General features: G+C 35.1%; 1 protein-coding gene across 1 annotated transcript in view; it reads left to right on the forward strand.

The window, feature by feature from the left end:
- The window catches only part of LOC150104294 (uncharacterized), a 636,238-nt gene that overhangs the window by 313,280 nt on the left and 303,918 nt on the right, over positions 1–19,040 (forward strand). Inside the window, exon 29 of the mRNA XM_090396452.1 lies at positions 9,680–9,891. Coding sequence (XP_090252578.1) covers positions 9,680–9,891 — 212 coding nt within the window. The remainder of the gene's footprint in view (positions 1–9,679; positions 9,892–19,040) is intronic.

Below are 19,040 nucleotides of genomic sequence, written 5' to 3' on the forward strand. Positions count from 1 at the left end.
TGTGAAGATTCAAAATATTTGTAAAATGTAAAATATACAGATAGTAAATAACTTGGGGATGGAAGTAGGAAAAAATGCATGTATAATGTCTATAATTAATCATGTAAAAAGCAAGCATAGCGATGAACAGCAAAACTTCAATTTGAAATCAAACCAGAATTCAAGAACAAGTAAGCATTCAGAATCTAAAGTAAATCCACCAATAGAACAAATGTTATTTGATGTTACAGAAGAATCTAAAAAAACAGTGATATAGGTGAAAAACACACAAAATATTTGCATTACACTATGGCTGAAATGATTGCATTGGATAATATTGTCATTCTTGAGTGTTCAAAATGAAGGCTAATTGGGTAAATTTTCTGCACAGTATACAATTTCCTGGAAATTGTATACTGTACTTTTCTGTAAAAATATTTTACAGAAAAAATAATTCCAGATATTTATGGCTGATTAGTTGTAACTATTAAAAACAAGATTGCAAATGCCATATATATTTTTATTACATTGAAAAGTATGCAGCGTGAGATACTCGGAGACATAAGTATTTTGATCTTGGGATTTAGCAGCAACAGCAGAGATAGTGCTTCAGAAACAGATGAAATTCGATTTCTAGATAACAGTAGTGTATTGGAGGGTGGAGAGAATGTGAAACATGTACATATGAATTAGACCTTTCAGCAGTGTGGCAGAGAGAGAGAGAGAGAGAAAGAGATGGCTTGTCTGATCCATGATTGTGCGTGCGTGCGTGAGTGAGAGAGTGAATGTCAATTGAAAGTAAGATGTGTGGATAGAGAACTAGAACTGCTGAGAAAGGAGATGGAAGGAATGAAGACTTAGTTGAGGAGGGTGAATGAAGATATTAGGAAGCTGGATAGGCTAGGTAATGTGAGAAGAATGAGAGTAGGTGTGAGAGAAGGATGTCAGAAAGGAAGGTGAGAGAATGGAGATGAGAAGAAATTGGAGCAAGTCGAGAAAATGTGGAAGTGAGATATAGAGAGATGAGGGGAAGACGATAAAGTGGGAGAGAGAGATTGGAAACAATAAAAAGTCAGGGATGCCAGTAAAAGGAGAATGAATTAATCTATATAGTGTGTATCATGAATGGAGATTAGGTGATTTAGGATGTGCAGAGTAGAGTGCTAGAGGAGTGCTTGCCAAGTAGAATGATAGTGTGACACTATCAGTGAAGAGGGGTGAAAATGTAGAGGAGATAATAGTAATGATCAACATGGATTTTTAAAAGGTAGGTCTTATTTCAGCAATTTATTTGTATTTTATTATAAGGTAACAAGTGTGTTAGATATGGTGAGAATCATATACAGTGATGTTCTTGAACTTGGCTAATGTGTTTGATAATTAACCATTTGATAAGTTGGTGTAGAAGCTGCAGAAGATGGGAATGGATATTATACTGGTTAGATACAAGGATATTATATTGGTTATGGAATGGATATGATACTGATTAGATACCTCCATAGCACAATTGGAAAACAACAGTACATTGCACACTTCGATTGAAAAAGGCCTAAGTTCGATTCTCATCATGACAAGAGGGAACTTTATATGTTTTTTTTTTTTTTTCCGGGTTTTTCATCCCACATGCAGACAAATTTGGCTTGAAAACACACAATTTACAGAAAAAAAATACTAGTGGTAGTGGGCAGTAGATGGTATTGGTGTAGGTGATGATGTAGTGGTGGTTCACTGTAGTTGGTGGACTATGTGGTGGAGACAGAGTTGTAGAGTAGATACCTTCCCTCAATGAGTCTTTGGATTCCTTAGAATTGTCACGTAATAATAAGTAGATGAATTGGTGACTGGCTCTCTGAACGATATGAGCAAGTTGTGTATGATTGAACAATGTCTCAAAAAAGGAGGGTTTAACTTGTTTATAAATGATATATATCATGTGGACTGACAGTGGATTTTCATTTGTTTGCCAATTATGCAAAGTGGGAGAATTATGAGTAGCACTGCTGATGTTAATTCCCTTCAAGATGATTTGAATAGACTCTTGACTTCAGTAAATGAGTGAGGGGAGTTGATGTTTTAATATTAATAAGTGCACGGTGTTGCATTTGGCTTTTTTCTACATCAAGTGTTGATGTGTACTCCTGTTTGCATTTCACTTGGAAATTTTCTATTACATTTCGCTCACAGCTTGTTTCATTTATAACAGTCTTTCAAAATAATTACTCCCGACATCTAAGATATCTGTTATCTTCTGTCTTCATGCCACCTTTATCATCTTTGATTCCTTTTACTCTTTTCTCCATTTCTGCGCTTTTTCAATAACCTCCAAAACATTTTGCCATCTTCTTGATATTTCCCCTTCTATATTCTTACTGAACTCTTCCCATGACTTTTGTTTAGCTACTTTCACACAGCTTAGTTCTGTTGCATTTTCCTCTGTATTCTTTTAGGGCATCTGCCAACTTATTTTTCTATTCTTTCAAATAATTCCACCATGTGTCTCTAGTGATTGTTTCATTCTTGTTTTCGAACTGTTTCATTCTTTCTTCAATAATGTTTGTATAGTTGAGTCTACAATTTACCTGTAAAAGCTGCTCAACTTTAATTCCTTTTAAAAATTTCTTACATATTGTTCTTTTCAGTGTGCTATTCAGTTTTATCCTACTTAAAACTAAGTGATGGTCAATTTCAAATCCTCTGTACACTCTTGTATCCTGAACCAACATGAAGATATCTCTATCAACAATAACATAGTCATTGAGGTTTTTCTTATTTCTTGTGTCTTTTCTCCATGTGAACTTGTCCACATATTTATGTTGGAACATAGTGGTAGTAATGACTAATCCATATTCTGAGCAAAAATCCAGCAGATACCATTATTTTTAGTCTTGCCCTTTTCTCCAAATTTTCTCTAAACATTTCTATATGCCTTGTGGGATTCACTTCCTACTCTGCTGTTTAGATCTCCAACAAGTACCACTTTTTTCCATTTTCCTTATGTCAGCTGCCTGCTCTAGTGACTCGAAAAATCCTCTACTTCTTCTTGGGCCCCTAGGCATGAATAAGTTTCACTGTCCATTTTCCCATTTTGAAGTTTTCCCACATAACTCTACTTGAAACTGCCTTCCAGTCAAGAAGTTTATCTTCATTTGGTGTTGAATTCTATCGCTACTTCCTCCTTAATAATAATCTAGAGATAAACTTCTCTGTAACTCCATTTCTTGTTCTTGTTTAGTTTCAGTGAATTGTTTTCGTATAAGTTTTCCAATAGACTTCCAGGGTTTGGTGTTCTTATTTCAAAATCTTTCAGTTTATTTTTTGAATAACATTCATATATTTGAGTCATCAGTTCTGCTCTAAAAGCTGCTTGACTTTGATTCTTTTTTAAAATGGTTGTACTTATTTTTCTTTTCAATGTAATATTCATTTTGATCTTGCTCAAAACTAAATGATGATTGCTTTCTATTTGAAATCCCCTGTATGTAGTGAATAAGACCTTCCTTAAATTAAAAAAATTAAATTAAAATTAGTAATTTTTCTTAAATTAATACAAAGACTTATGTTAATACTTTAATAGCATAAAAATGTTATTCAGTTTGTACTTGTGCTGCTCTGCTTTGTCTCTTGTGGTTGATATGTTCTGATTGTCAAGTCTTTATGTTTCTTGTGATTTGTTTAATTTTGAATTCATACTGAAGATGTTCTTAGTATTTAGGCAAAAATTTTATGCTATTAAAAATATTAACATAAGTCTTCCTTTGTGTTAATTTTTTAATACATAAAAGAATTTTTGTAAATTATAGTGCATACATGGATGAGGTAAGTATATTTTTCTATTTTTTTGTAATTTTATATATTTTTTGTATTTATTACTGATTTTTTACATAATCTGGAAACCCTGCTCTAGTGATCAAACAAGGAATTTTTTCAAATCACTTCAGGACTCAAATTAGCAGGCAGTAGTCTCACACTAGGAGATAAAATTCATCTCACCTAATGATAATCACATACATCCATGCCCACAGCAGGATTTGAACTGACAGTCTGTTGATTGAAGAGCAAATACACTAACTACTCACCTAACCAGTCTGGTGACTACTGCATTTCAATTATTCCACATACGAAATGTTCCTTTTTCCTGTCCCTTTATGTGAATTTGTTTACATCTGTGTTGTAACATGGTATAAGTAATAAATCATTATTATTGCACCTTCATGGAGTACTAAGACTTATCGTGGAAGACCAAAACTATCAACACAATATCTATCATAACTCTCCTTGAAACCATTAATAGACAAAGCACTTACAACTGATTACAACTTAGAACTGATTCTATTCATTCACCACTCTCCAAGCAAAAAAAAGGTTTCACCTATTCTAACCACATTCTTACTCAACTTCTAGGGATGACCACTTGTTCTGCTATCTCTAACCAAGTGTTGAAACATTCCCCCTGCATCAAACCTATAAAATCCTTTAAGTAACTTAAATGTTTGTATCATATCCCTCCCCCTTTTTTTTTTGCCTATCAACTAAATTTTGCAGTTCACAAACCCTCAATCTATTCTCATAGGGAGCATTCCACAGACCACACACTATCTTGGTTATTCACCTCTGGATCCTTTCCTTCACTTTCTCATCACCAAGAAACCCAGCTTAGGTGAACAGACCTAAGCATAGTAATCCAGATGTGGTCATATGAAGGCTTTATGAAGAGGAATGATAATTTTCCTTGTCTCTGTTAGTGTGTCCTTCAATAAGCAAATAATCCAGTGAGCTACCCTGGCTGCTTTAGCAATGTGTCCTCTGCATTTCAACTCTCTGTCTATTACTACCTCCAAATACCTGGCTTCATCAATTTCCTGGAGTACAGTTCCCTCAATGTGGTACACAACTTATAATCATTGTAATCAATACTTATAATCATTGTCAAGTTATGCATTTTGGACAAAATGCATAACTTGACACTTTTCCACATTAAATCGACATCCATTGTTTTGCCCATGATGTTCAGCCTATTCAAATCATCCTGCAAGCTCCCTACATTTTATTAACTGTTATCCTACTCAACTTTGTATCATCAGCAAACAACTGAATATCTCCCTTCATATTATTTCCTATATCAGTTATGTACAAATTAAACATCAATGGTCCAAGCACAGAGCCTTGTGCCACATCACTAGTCACCTGATTTCTCCTGGATTCTGCTCCTCCATATACTGCCTCTTGGTATCTCTCTGTGAGCCACCCTTTTATTCATATCACCAGTTTCATATCCATCCTCGTTTGTTAAAGTTTGCGTAATAGAGTTCCATGTGGTATCCTGTCAAACACCTTTGCAAAATGCTGCCCCTCATAGAGTATCTTATTCTTATCTACCCATTTCTGAATTCTCTTTTTGACTAACTTTTCCATACTTTTACCACCACTCCTAAAATACTAATTGGTCTATAATCCACTACCACTGATCTCTCTCTCTCTCTCCCTCTGGACTTGGCAAACCGAGACTTAAATTAAACAGCCTAGTAAAAGGCATTGCCGTTTCCCCTGCATATTCTCTTAAAATGTGAACCAATGTCCCATCCAATCCCACAGCTGTAGGATATTTCAGATTCTGAAATATTCTAAATACCTCTAATTCATCAACTTCTGTTTTCTCACTTCAGTCCTCGTCACCTCTGTCATATAGGTACATTGTACAATGAATAGTGCAATTTCTGAACAAAATCCAGTAAGTAATTAAAACAGCATTTTTAGCTTTGCTCTTTTCTTAAATTTTCCTGAAACATTTTATATATCTGGGATTCATTTCCTACTTTGCTATGTAAATCAACTTTTTCTTTGTCAGCTAAGGCAACTGACATAATGACCAATGACTTAAAAAATTCTTCCACTTCTTCTTTGGTAGAACATAGGGACATATATGTTTCATTATCCAATTTCCCATTTTGATATTTGCTCATACCAATTCAGTTGCAATTGCCTGTCATGCAAGAAGTTTATCTTTATGCTCATGTTGAGTTCTCTGGCTATTCATTCCTTTCCTTGATCACTGTTTGCTAATTATGACTTCTTATATTTATTAGTTAGCACAATCTTGATTATTTTAGTTTTCTTCATCTCATTGACACTAATTTTGCCAGAAGAGTGCTTCTGTTGTTATTCTTATGCCAATTCCACTTCTTACCTAGCAAAAATAGTAAGAGCCCTTTTAACTTTTGGCTACATTGCAAATTGCCAATCCATCCTTATTTGTTCACTATCTATATTGATATGTTTTTATCTTTTAATGGGATGCACTACAAGAAGGTAGGAATTGGTCCTTAGTTTTTTGCATTCCTTAAAAGGACTGTCTTGGGGGAGACCAGACTCCTACCAGGCACGTCTCTTAGGTTGCGGATGAGGGGAGTCCCAACAGGTTGCACCAAATAAAGAATAATGAGCCATGGACCAAAGGGTGTGGCAGAGGAATGGCAAGCCGGCCACACAAAAATGCCAAAAACTTCCATGGATTACACGATTACCTGGAATGCATCTCACGCTACTACGTACGGGGTAGCCAACGTGCCTCACATAGTGTTAGTGAGGAATCTTATATGTGGTCAGCAAAATGTGATCAGTATATAGCTACTGTAAATATCAGATCTCTATAAAAAGCAGGAAAACTCCAAATTCTACAAGAGAATCTGAAAAGGATAAAGTGGGATATTATAGGAATCTCAGAAACTCACTGGACAGGAGAAGGATGTCTAAACATGCCCAAGGGCAAATTATTCTATTTGGGAAGAAGAGACAATGCACATAGAGAAGGAGTTGCAATTCCAATAAAAAAGATCTTACTGCAAGTATAACAGATATCAAGCCTATCTCATCCAGAATAATAGGAATTAGACCAAAAGCCAAAGAAAAAGGTCTACACATAAAGGTTATTCAGATTTAATTATATATTGGGTTTTATCCTTTATCCAAGTGTTAGCAAACAAAGTTTGTGCCTGAAGTACTTTCAAGACTGGAGAAACTCATGGTAAAGATGGTATAAGTTCTCATCACTTGCCTTGTTATCTACCATAATGCAAAGCACATCTCCTTGCAGACATATATAATGCTATATATTAAGGGAATGGGTGGATACAGACCATGAACCTCAATAAAGGTCGCTACCCATACCGGTTTCGACCTTTATTGAGGTCTCATCAGTGGGAGCCAGACCCAGAGGTGGTGATGTTAAGGTGAAAGTAATGGAGAAGTCATATTTACCTATATGATTTGCCAAAGAGTGTCACACCCTATTATTAAAATTCTCTGGATTAGAGATAAGTTTATGGAAGTTTTTTCACTTGGCTATGCTACTAATTATATATTGGGTTTTATCCTTTATCCAAGTGTTAGCAAACAAAGTTTGCACCTGAAGTACTTTCAGGACTGGGGAAACTCATGGTAAAGGTAGTATAAGTTCTTATCACTTGCCTTAGTATCTCCCATAATGAAAAGCACATCTCCTTGCAGACATGTATAATGCATTAAGGAAAGGGGCCACTACCCAGACCAGTTTCAACCTTTATTGAGGTCTCATCAGTGGGAGCCATGCACCAGATGTAAGTCACAACGAAGAAGACATCGAACTCTTCTTCTAACGATCTCCAAAAAGAAATACATATACCAACTCCAGAGACATCTTATTCATAATCGGAGATTTCAACACTAAGATCGATACTTTCAGAGAAGAGCTAAAAGATGTAATGGGGAAATTTGGAATTGGAACCAAAAATGAAAGGGGACAAACTATGCTCAATTTCTGCAAAGATAACAACCTTGTCATCTTAAACACAATGTTTTACCATAGACCTAGTTTTAAATACACCTGGACCTCACCAGAAGCCTTGAGCTGGATACAGACCATGAACTACTCTCTGCAACAATATGGATAAAATTCAAAGTGAACTATAAAAGAAATAGAATTGATAAACTATCTAATAATAAAGCCCCACCTTACTCAAGACATGATGTCTTAATGATCCTTCCATTGGAACTGGAGAATGCTCTAAAGCAAATGAAATCTGACAAAGCACCAGGGATAGACCAAATTCCATCAGAACTCTGGAAAGAAGGAAAGCAAACAACTTTAAAATTCCTTACCACACTTTTCAACAAAATCATTAAATCAGGAGAAATACCAGAAGATTGGAGACAGGAATTATCATACCAATCGCATTACTCAGCCATATTTACAAGAGTATTACAGAACAGAATAAAGAGCACATATGAGATCATTTTTAGTGAAGAACAGGCAGGCTTCAGAAAGAATCACTCCACATTGGATCAGATCTTCATAATACAAAGACTAGCAAAATTATACTGAGAACATAACAAAAATATCTACTACTATTTTATAGATTTTTAAACAGGCATTTGACTCAATAAACAGAGTAACTTTATTAAAAATTTTAAAACAGAAACAAATCAATTAAGATACCCTAGACTTCTTAGAATAATATTATACCCTCACGGAAGCAATAATTAAATTCAACAGTATAACAACAGATATACCGTTGAATTTAAACATCAGTAAAGGAGTAGCCCAAGGAAATCCTATCTCCCCATACCTTTTTAACATCTACCTAGAGGATATGGTTAACCAAGCCTTGGAATGAGAATAAGGGGTCAACTTAAATGGTTATGATCTTAATAACATAAAATATGCAGATGACATTGTAATAATAGCAGGCACAAAAGAGATGGTGAACCTAATAAACAAACTAAATAATACAGCTAAAGAATACAGCATGACCATAAATACAGACAAAACAAAAATCTTGATAATTGGAAAAAATGAAGAAAAAGTAAACTTCTCCTTGAATGGATCAACAATTGAACAAGTAAAACAATTCAACTATTTAGGAACAGTAATAACAGAACTCTTAGTACCATGACCACTATTAAATATAGAATATCGACTGCATGGTCATCATTTAATAAGCTAGGAAAATCTGGAAAAATAATAAAATCTCCAAACCTCTAAAAACAAATTATATAATGCAATTCTAATACCCACTGTGCTATATGCTTCAGAAACTTGGATACTCAAGAAGACAGAGATATGAAAACTGGAGGCTTTCGAGATGAAATGTCTCAGAAAAATAAATAAAACAAAATGGACAGAAAAGAAAACAAATGAAACTGTAAGACAAGATCTAAAATATGCAGACTCATTAATAGAAAAGATCAAAACAAGACAACTTCAATGGTATGGAATGTTGAGAGAATGCCAACAAAAACTCTATGCAAGATTAGAAGAAAAAAGAAAGAAAGGAAGACCAAGAACTAAATGGATAACGTCTATGAAGGTCAGCTCCGGTTACAAACATATAGACAGCTCACCAGCCATGCAAGAAACCAAGACTCCTGGAGGTTGTTGTGGAAACATGGAACACTCAACCCATCCTCGATGGAAGAGGACAGTAAGTAAGTAAGTAAACGGTTGTGACATCAAACTTTAAACCTTAAAAGTTGGACAGGCTGTGAGAAAGGTGACTGTTGGAGTTTTGTGTTAAATAAATGTAATAAAGTTAGAGTGAAAAAAAAAAAAAAAATATATATATATATATATTAATATTATAACTGGATTATAGTTTAAAACAAATTAAAACAATGATTTTTAATAGCATTTGCTTATAAAAGTCTTTTTTGTTTCTTCTCACCCTAGACACCAATCAGGCAACTTATGATGTTGCAGCAGAAATTGAATATCGAGCAGGTGGTGCACTTTCAGTTCCTTGCTTAGAACAATATGTTAGTTACATTAGAACTTTTTATGGACCATTGAATCAAGTATTGTCTGCTCGTTGCTCAGCTATCAATGTGAAAATGGACATTATGTTCCACAATACCACAATTCGAACAAAAGCAGAAAATATGGTAAGCTTTCGTTTACTCATTTGTTTCCATGATTTTAAAAATCATCTAAAGTATATATATAAATAAAAGATTATTCTGATGCTTACATGTTATTTAAGCAGTGGCAAAATAGTACTGTTAATATGGAATTTTTGAGCTAATGACGTCAAAGCCAAGAGGTATTGCATAACCATGTAAGGTAATTTATTTATTGCACAAATAAATTAGACTAGTTTGCTACAGTCATTTCTTCTACAGATTATTTTTGCACAGCTGATGAACATACACCAGCTTTTTGATGTTGAGGGTTTATTTTTCACTTGGTTAGACTATAATAAGTTTAGTTTAATCCTTTATCCAAGTGTGAGCAAACAAAGTTTGCCCCTGAAAGTATCTTCAGGACTGGGGTAATGTAGTGCAACACCGGCAACTCGTTGCAAAGGTGGAGAAAGCTCTCATCTCTCCTATCTCAGTATCTCCCATAATGCAAAGCACATCTCCTTGCAGATATGTGTAATGCTATGCATTAAGGCAAGGGCCACTACCCGTACTGGTTTCGACCTTTATTGAGGTCTCGTCAGTGGGAGCCAGGCCCAGTAGTGGAGATACAAAGGCAGAAACAATGAGAGGTCATCCTAACCTTGAGAGCTTTCTCCGCCTTTGCAACAAGTTGCCTGGTGTTGCACTACCTTACCCCAGTCCTGAAGATACTTTCAGACGCAAACTTTGTTTGGCTCACACTTGGATAAAGGATTAAACTAAACTTATTATACACCAGCTTTGTTGAACTGAGTGAATGACATCTGCTCTCCAACCATAAGTTAACAAGTTCGAATTCTTATTTGGATTATTCATGATTTCAATGCCACTAGTTGGTAGGTTGATCTTCATCACCCAGAGTAAGATAACCATATTGCTTATTTGAGGTCTGAAGTAGCATGAAAAAGTTTCATATTAAATCTCCTGTAACGTTCCATTAGTCAACCCATGATACTGACGTACTTCAAATTTACAACCTTCATTAGGTGAAATTCACATGGTAAAAGAATCCAATGTTTCTGATAAATTATAAAGTTATATATTTGAATAAAAGTTATGTAGGTTGAACACATTTAGCCCTAAATTGGGAAGAAAAGTAAGCATTTAGTCTCTTCTCTTAGCCATCACTGATAGCTGAGCCCAATGCTATTGATAATTCCAGAGGCATAGGAGTAGAGAAAGAGCATGGAAAAAAATGCTGCCATCTCTTTCTCCTAAACCCCAACAGGTATATATTATTGTGTGATTTTCTCGAGTTGTTGATTAAAAACCTGAGTTTTCAGGAGGAAAAAACTCTACCTACCTGTGCCAAGAGAAAAAGTCCTATAAAATAAAAAGTTCCTCTAGCTGGTGAGTAGAATGAACCTATTGAAAGGCCTTTCTTCTGTGGCTTTCTGCTATGGAAAAAAATGCCATTTCCACAAGGCTGCATGGGTACCATGTTATGTATTTTAATACATGAGAACAGACCAGGAAGAGATATACTTTACATCTTAGAGGACTTTAACGAAAATGGGAAGGCATATGAAAGTTAGGCCTGAGTGTGGCATGTTTGGTCTGGTGAATATAACACCCATGGTGAAAGGTCGTTGGAATTTGCCATTTTAACAGATTAGTTATTACCAATATCTGCTTCTAGAAACACCCATATTGGACCTATACTTGGACATTCAACACTGATAGGTCAAGGCACAAGATTGATTACATCCTGGATCTCCAACAGTGGAAGACAAGCATCTCTGATGTGCATACTTGTCCTGAAGCAGACTATGGTACAGTTCATCAGCTAGTAAGAGCCAAAGTAAGACTAAGACTCTGAAACCTTCCAAGTCAGGCACATCCCACTAGACTGGATGTCAGAATAATTCTTAGTGAATTCACAGAAAAAACATCAACTCAGTTGGATGATCTTTTGGAAACTAGCGAGGAGAACTTGCTAGAAATGCTTTGGGAAAGAGTCAAGGTTATAATACAAGATACAGCCTAGAAGTATCTCAGCCCAATAAGAAGACCAAGAGACCCATGGATATCAGATTTGACATTGGATCTAATCAAAAGAAGATCTAATCATCAGACAGGTTCTAAGATCTCCTAAGGACAGTGTTCCATTTTATAAATGTCCAGGTGTGTATAATATTCCATGCACGTGCAGTCTTTGCTACATTGGACAAACTTCGAGAAGCCTGGAAATAAGATAGAAAGAACATGTTGGCGATGCAAATCACAACAGAATGATCATATCCGGTTTAGCACATCACTTTTCGACTTCAAACCACACTATAGACTGGGATAACAGCTCTATGCCCTACGTAGATGATGATTACAGACATCGATTATTCAAAGAAGCAGTAGTGCTACGTACAGACAGCAACCTAAACAGAAATCAAGGTGCCATACTGAACGATACTTGGAAAAATCTAATTAATTCTCTCAGTTCAACAGAACTACAGTATGTGAATAATCATATTACGCGTTTGCATGTAACGCGTGTTCATGATACTTAGTAGAAAGTCATGATTCATACAGACATGTCACGCGAACGTGTTACCTTAGCTACCTAACAGGTACTGACGTTTTTTTGTATTTTTAAACATTTTTTGCATTTATAATTTTTTTTGTACTGTGCAAGCCTTGAAAAAGCTAGTCAGTTACTAGCGAAACCAGTAGGCAATATTATACGAACATACGTACGAATTAAAAATCTATGGTCAGTTTATCAATAAGTCTTATCTTTTTTAACATTTTACGACCAAAAATATGTATAATTCAAAAGAAGGGGTGATTCGAGAAACAAAGAGACATGAGGACTGAAAAATATAAAGGATTACATAGAGAAGTCAGAAGAAAAATCAGGCAGGACAAGGGAAAGTTTTATACTAATAAATGGGAAGAGAGGGTTCCAGATAAGGAGGCACAATAATAAGAGAATATTTTGCTTAGTTTGTGACCTAAAGCCCAAATTGAATGTCATCAAAGATGAGAATGAAGCAGTACTAACACAAGAACTGGAATCAAAAACAGATGGGAAGAATACTGTGAGGAACTGTACAACAGAGAGGATAAATAAAATTTGAAGGTGCCTTATCACCAGTAAAATTTCAATTTGGAACCTCCTCCACTTATGCTTGAGGTTGAAAGAGCAGTTAAACAGCTTAACAGCAATAAGTTCCCAGGTGCAGATGGAATCCCAGCAGAATTAATTACGGCTACAGGAAATATAAGAGTGCTTCATGGATTGTTTAGAAGAATAAGAGAGATAGGATCATGGCCTTGAGACTGGCAGAAGTTGGTTTTCATACCACTACATAAGAAGGAAGATATGAAAGATTGCAAGAACTATAGAATTATTAGTTTAATATCTCATACCAACAAGATTTTATTAAAGATCATTCTAAATAGGATTGAAACCAAAGTTTAGGCAGAGATGCCTGAGGAACATGCAGGTTTTAGGAAAGATAAGGATACTAGAGATCAGATCCTTTGCCTTAGACAAATCATAGAAAAGTATAAAGAATTTATTGTTTCTAAGACTGATCTAAAACTTTTGACTGTTTCAGCATGTGAAACTGTGGAAAGTAATGAAAAGAATGGGGTTTTCTTCAACACACTGTTGGGCTGATAGCTAACTTGTACAGTGAGCAAGAAGCCACAATAAGAACAGGTGTTAGATTAACTGATTGGCTTCAGGTTGGAAAAGGAGTTAGTCAAGGATGTCTACTTTCTCCACACTTGTTTAGTATCTATGCTGAGGTCATCATGCGTGTAACATTGGATGAGCTCAAGATAAGAATAAGGATAGGCAATAGATTGATCAGTAATCTGAGGTATGCTGATGATATAGTACTTCTCTGTATTGACAAGGAATAACTAGGACAGATTGTTGACAAAGTTAATAGATCAATAAGAATAGAGGACTATAGCTCAATCTTAGCAAGACAAAGATTGTGGTTCTCACAGGAAATACAGACAGGAAGGCTCTTGGGAGGGGGAGGGGGGGGGGGAGGCAGCCCTAAATAGAAGGAAAAAGGCACAAGGAGAAGACGACTGTTTCAAATATAAAAAAAGAAAAATAATTAATCAGAGTATTATTTTTTAGCCTTCAGGTTGGAATACAGGGATAGCTACATAAAAATTTCTGGAAATATTAAATGTTCATAAAATTGTTATTTTATTAAGTAGACCTTTGTGTCATACCCAAATATATGCCTTTTAAATGTATCAAGCAACAATTTGGATATTATCCAGCTCTTCTAGTTGGGTGATTTTGCTAAGAAGGTCTGATCTAGATTGAGAGTGTCAGACTCTATACTTGTGGTCATTGATTAAATGGGGCTTCCACATGATGAACTGGTCTCCTAGTGACTCTATTATATATGATAGACCTCAAGTTGAGTGCATTGGAATGATAGACTGATGGCTGGTTCTTGCTACTCCCCCCCCCCCCCCCCCCAAACTCTAGGGTAGATGCCAAATGAATGTTAATGATTGTAAAAATAAAGACTGGGCATGAGTTCTGGAGCACAAGATTTTAGCACAGTTGGGGTGAATAACATTGGGACTTATTAAAACTTGTTGGTATCTATGCTGATTCTGCTAATGTTTTTCAGACAGAAGACTATAGTGAGCATTTCTTGGCAAAGTTGAGATATTTTGCATCGACCATCAGTGAAAGAGAAAGCAATAGAATAATGTCAGTCTTGTCTTTAGGTGATGTCAAAATAGTGCCATCCAGATGTGAGGGAAGTATAAACATGAATTGACAGCAGATGCACCAGTTGCTTTGGCAAGGAATAGAAGGTTCACTTGCCATTTGAGTAGGAGGAGAATTTTCTGCATTTGGCCCTTTCAGATGATTTCCCTGATGGTCCTTTTACAGCTCTTGTGTTTTGTCTTGTAGGATAAGTGGGATGCTGGAGTTTTAGTTTTGAGCTGAATTCTGTTTTTGAACTGCCTTCCTCATACTTGATAGAAAACTATGATTTTGTGGGTTTCGAAGATTCAAAGAAGGCATGAAGAAGTCATATCTAATAAGTGGCATCGGTGAAACTTGTTATAGATCCAGAAATGAACTGTTATATTTGTATATGAATGCTAGAAGTATCAGAAACAAGGAGAACAAAATTGTTGCATTGATTGAGTTTATTCATCAAAAATTTTGGAATAAGTGAGATGTGGATGAGGATGATATACTGACAGGAATAGAGATGAAAAAGTATGATGTTGATGTTTTTTGTGAAGCCAAGAAAAGGTAAAAGAGGGAAGCTGAGTGCTATTGATGATAGAAAAGAGATTAGAGCTATGCAAGTTAGAAATGTAAGAGGGAAATAGTTGTAGTGGTTTTGAGGCAGTATGGTGTAAGATAGAGGTGAATAGAATGAAATAATTAGTCATCTTAGTCAAGTGTGGGTAAATAAGTGTGAAATGGTGAATGAAGAAATTAAGCAAATAAATAGAAGAAAAAGGCATTGTGAAGACAATATGAGTGGTAATAATTAGCTCTAACCAAAGTATAAGGAACAGAAGGCAAGGAGGATGAGTGTTGATGAGGGTAGCAAAAGTGAAGTATGAGCAGCAGTTAGCTAATGAAACAAACAAACAAAAAAAAATCCTGGAGAGATCTTTTGATATGTAGCCAGCATAAAAAAGAATGATTATAAAAGAAAATGGTATAACTACTGTGGAAGATCGAGTTGATATATTAACTGAGCAGTTCATAAAGGTATTTCATCCTTGTGAATATAACATGATACAGAGTTTAATTGCAGTGGAAGAGAAAGTGGAGAGACTGACTGTGAGTGAACAAGAGGCATATGTGGAATTGAGAAAACTTAATGTTAATAAGACTGTCAGACTTATTGATATATCATCACATATTTTGAGGGAATGTGTCAGGGAGATGACATTATTTTCTAATTTTCTAATTTGCCTTGATATACTTGTTTAATATGAGTCTTACATTGGGTAAAGTTCCAAATGAGTGGAATCCTTTCCTTTAGTGTTACACGGTGATCAGCATTCATTTTACACAAATTATGGATTCTACAACCATGTTATAAATAATTATTTTAATTTTTCAATGTTTCGACCTTCATATTAAGGTCATCATCTGGAGTATACACATATGTATACAGAGACAAGGTTACAGTTTTATCGTAGTCTTGTTATTTTTGTTTTAACACAAAACAAAAAACAATAAAACTGTAACCATTTCATACATTAAAGGGATATCAGACAAAATAAACAGAATACTACAAAAATACAACCTTAAAACCACCTTTAAACCTCCTGCAAAATTAAAGAATGTACTCATCCAAGGATCCACTCCCTCTGCTGACCCACCCTGGAGTATACTGTATTTGTTGCACCTGTAATTTTCCCTATATAGGGGAAACAGGATGCACAATTCCTATCAGAAAAAAGGAACATAAATGACGCATTAAATGTAATAACTATGGTCAAGCTGCTCTTTCTGATCATGCCCTGAACACTTTACATAGAATTGACTGGAAAAGCACCTGCTGTTTACATCACAACAAAACATGGTATGAACGTAAATTTAAGGAGGCCTGTGAGATTCTTATCAATCACCCTAATCTTAACAATAATTGATAGTTTAAAAATACCAAGAATATGGAAGGCACATATTCTACCCATATGAGGAAAAATAACATCAGCAGGATGGAGGTAGCAGAGATGAGAATGCTTAGGTGGATGTGCAGTGTGACCAGAAAGGATCATCTGAGAAATGACTATGTAAGGGGAACAATGAAAGTTACAAATTTAGAAGCAAAGATACAGGAAGCAAGGTTGAGATGATTTGATCATGTGATGAGGAGGGAGGAAGAGTATGTGGGAAGAAAGGTCATGTAGATGGATGTTTAGGGAAGGAGGAAGTGCAGGTTGCCAAGGAAGAGATGGAGGGAGATGGTGGAGGAGGACTTGAGGATGAAGAACTTGGATATGGCTACAGCCCGAGACAGGAGGTTGTGGAGGAGACTCACTACAAACAGTGACCCTACTTAAGTGGGAAAAGCTGCAGAAGAAGAAGAATATTCTACCCACGTAACCTTTCTTCCTGAGAGTTAATTATAAATAGGATGATAGGTAATCCAGGATCCTAAATCTAATATAACAATTGTCATGTTAAATTAGGACATATTTACTGTAACAAAACTATCTATATGAAAGAATGTTTCTCTGATGTTGTCTTAAATAGAATATAGCTTTGATGTAGTTAATTTATTTTATTTCATTTATTTATGGTAATTTTATTTTCACTAGAGGTCAGGCCAGTAGAATAACCATTGATTAAATCATTGTCTCTTCATCATACTGTATGAAATGTAATTTAGCTTGTCTTTGTATATATATGTGTATACTCCAGATGATGACCTTAATATGGAGGTCGAAACATTGGGAGATTAAAATAATTACTTATAACATGGCTGTAGAGTCCATAATGGAGTGGAAGGAAGGCAAGATTATGGCACTTCAAAATCCCTCATAGTAAACTCTTTTGAACAAGGACTCCTTGACTGTTATTATCTAAAAAACACTTTTTAAATAATATAGCCACGTAACAAGATTTTCTAAACAAACCCACTTAATTGCAGTCATAATGCAAGAAAAATACTGCCAATAATGATTAGTGATAGTGTGAATGTTTTATTATAAGTTAAAACACTTATTTGTATGACACATTTTTCTAATAACACTCTGTTAACTATCCTTGTATGATCTTTCATTGTGGTGCCATTTCTCAGCTTTAAATATCTAAATATCTTCACAATATTTATTTTCTACATTCGTTCTAAATGTGATTCCCATTAATTTTTATTTTTTACACATAATTTAGCACTTATACGTTTTTTTTTGTATCCTGTCAGAAACATGCTGACTCACCTAACTATGATATCTTTTTTTTTTCACGGACTGCTGTTTTAACTCTTTATGTTTACCATTGAAACAAACAAAAAGACAAACAAAGATTAACAACAGCAGAAATGAAGTTTATGAGAAAAACTGCAAAGTATACCCTATTTGATCACAAAAGAAATGAAGAAATTATGAAAGAATTAAACCAGAACCAGTAATAGAAAAAATTTAAAAAAATAAACATAAATGGATGGAACACGTTCAAAGAATGAAAACAGAAAGATTACCAAAACAAGCCTTAAAGTACAAGCCATTAGGAAAAAGAAAACCAGGGGACGTCCTCTTAAACGATTCAACGATAACTTCTAAGGCTGGAACAGGCCATGCTAGGCCTATATCCTTGATATGCATGATGATGATGTTTACCATTGAGTTTTTAATTTTCTATCATTACCATAACTTCATCATATGCTTTGCTCACTCAGCACTGTTTTCACAGTATCTCTCTTTGTTTTCATCCTCAGTCACCAGTACATCACAATTCATCAGCCATACTTTACACACACACACACACACACACACACACACACACACACACACACACACACACACACACACACACACACTCCTTCCATCAGCCTTAAAATCCATAACTTATCAACATAATCCAACAAATACATGTAGCAGACTTCACATTTCATAAAACAACTAAAATCAAAATTTAACTCATACATACAAAGCCATTGCCATTTTGTTTTCAATTCCCATCAACATATCTCACTCTAAGTTTAAATATTTTATAAGTAAACTCAAACAAACAAGCCTACATGCTACAAACACTGCAAGCGCACAATTTCTACAGCAGATCTTTCATTAGCATATAAAAATCCACAATTATTGGCCCAAAAAAACCTCATCTCACCCATAGTGTTCTTGTGCAAGCCTTCCAGCAAACTGCCACCTGTCATCTGTCAAGTGTCTGTTTTTCATTTCCTCTCTTCTGTTTCCTGTCTTCTGGTCCAAACATTTGCATTGAATACATCACTGAAACAAGTACGGTATGAAAATATTTATTCCCCATTCTGCTTTGAATTCTTTTCTCTTATTGGGGCCTTGGTTCTCGAAGAAGTGTGCCAAGACAGTTAAAGATAACAAACAAAATACTGCAATTGTGTTTCATCAAAATCTTTGTCTTCCTTTTCTGTCTACACTAAAGCTTAAATTCGTTTCAAACAAATTATTAATTTTTTAAAAAA

Source organism: Typopeltis vanoorti, chromosome 8 (genome assembly GCF_054136105.1).
Source record: "Typopeltis vanoorti isolate ZY-2024b chromosome 8, IOZ_Tvanoo_1.0, whole genome shotgun sequence".
Lineage (NCBI taxonomy): Eukaryota > Metazoa > Arthropoda > Arachnida > Uropygi > Thelyphonidae > Typopeltis > Typopeltis vanoorti.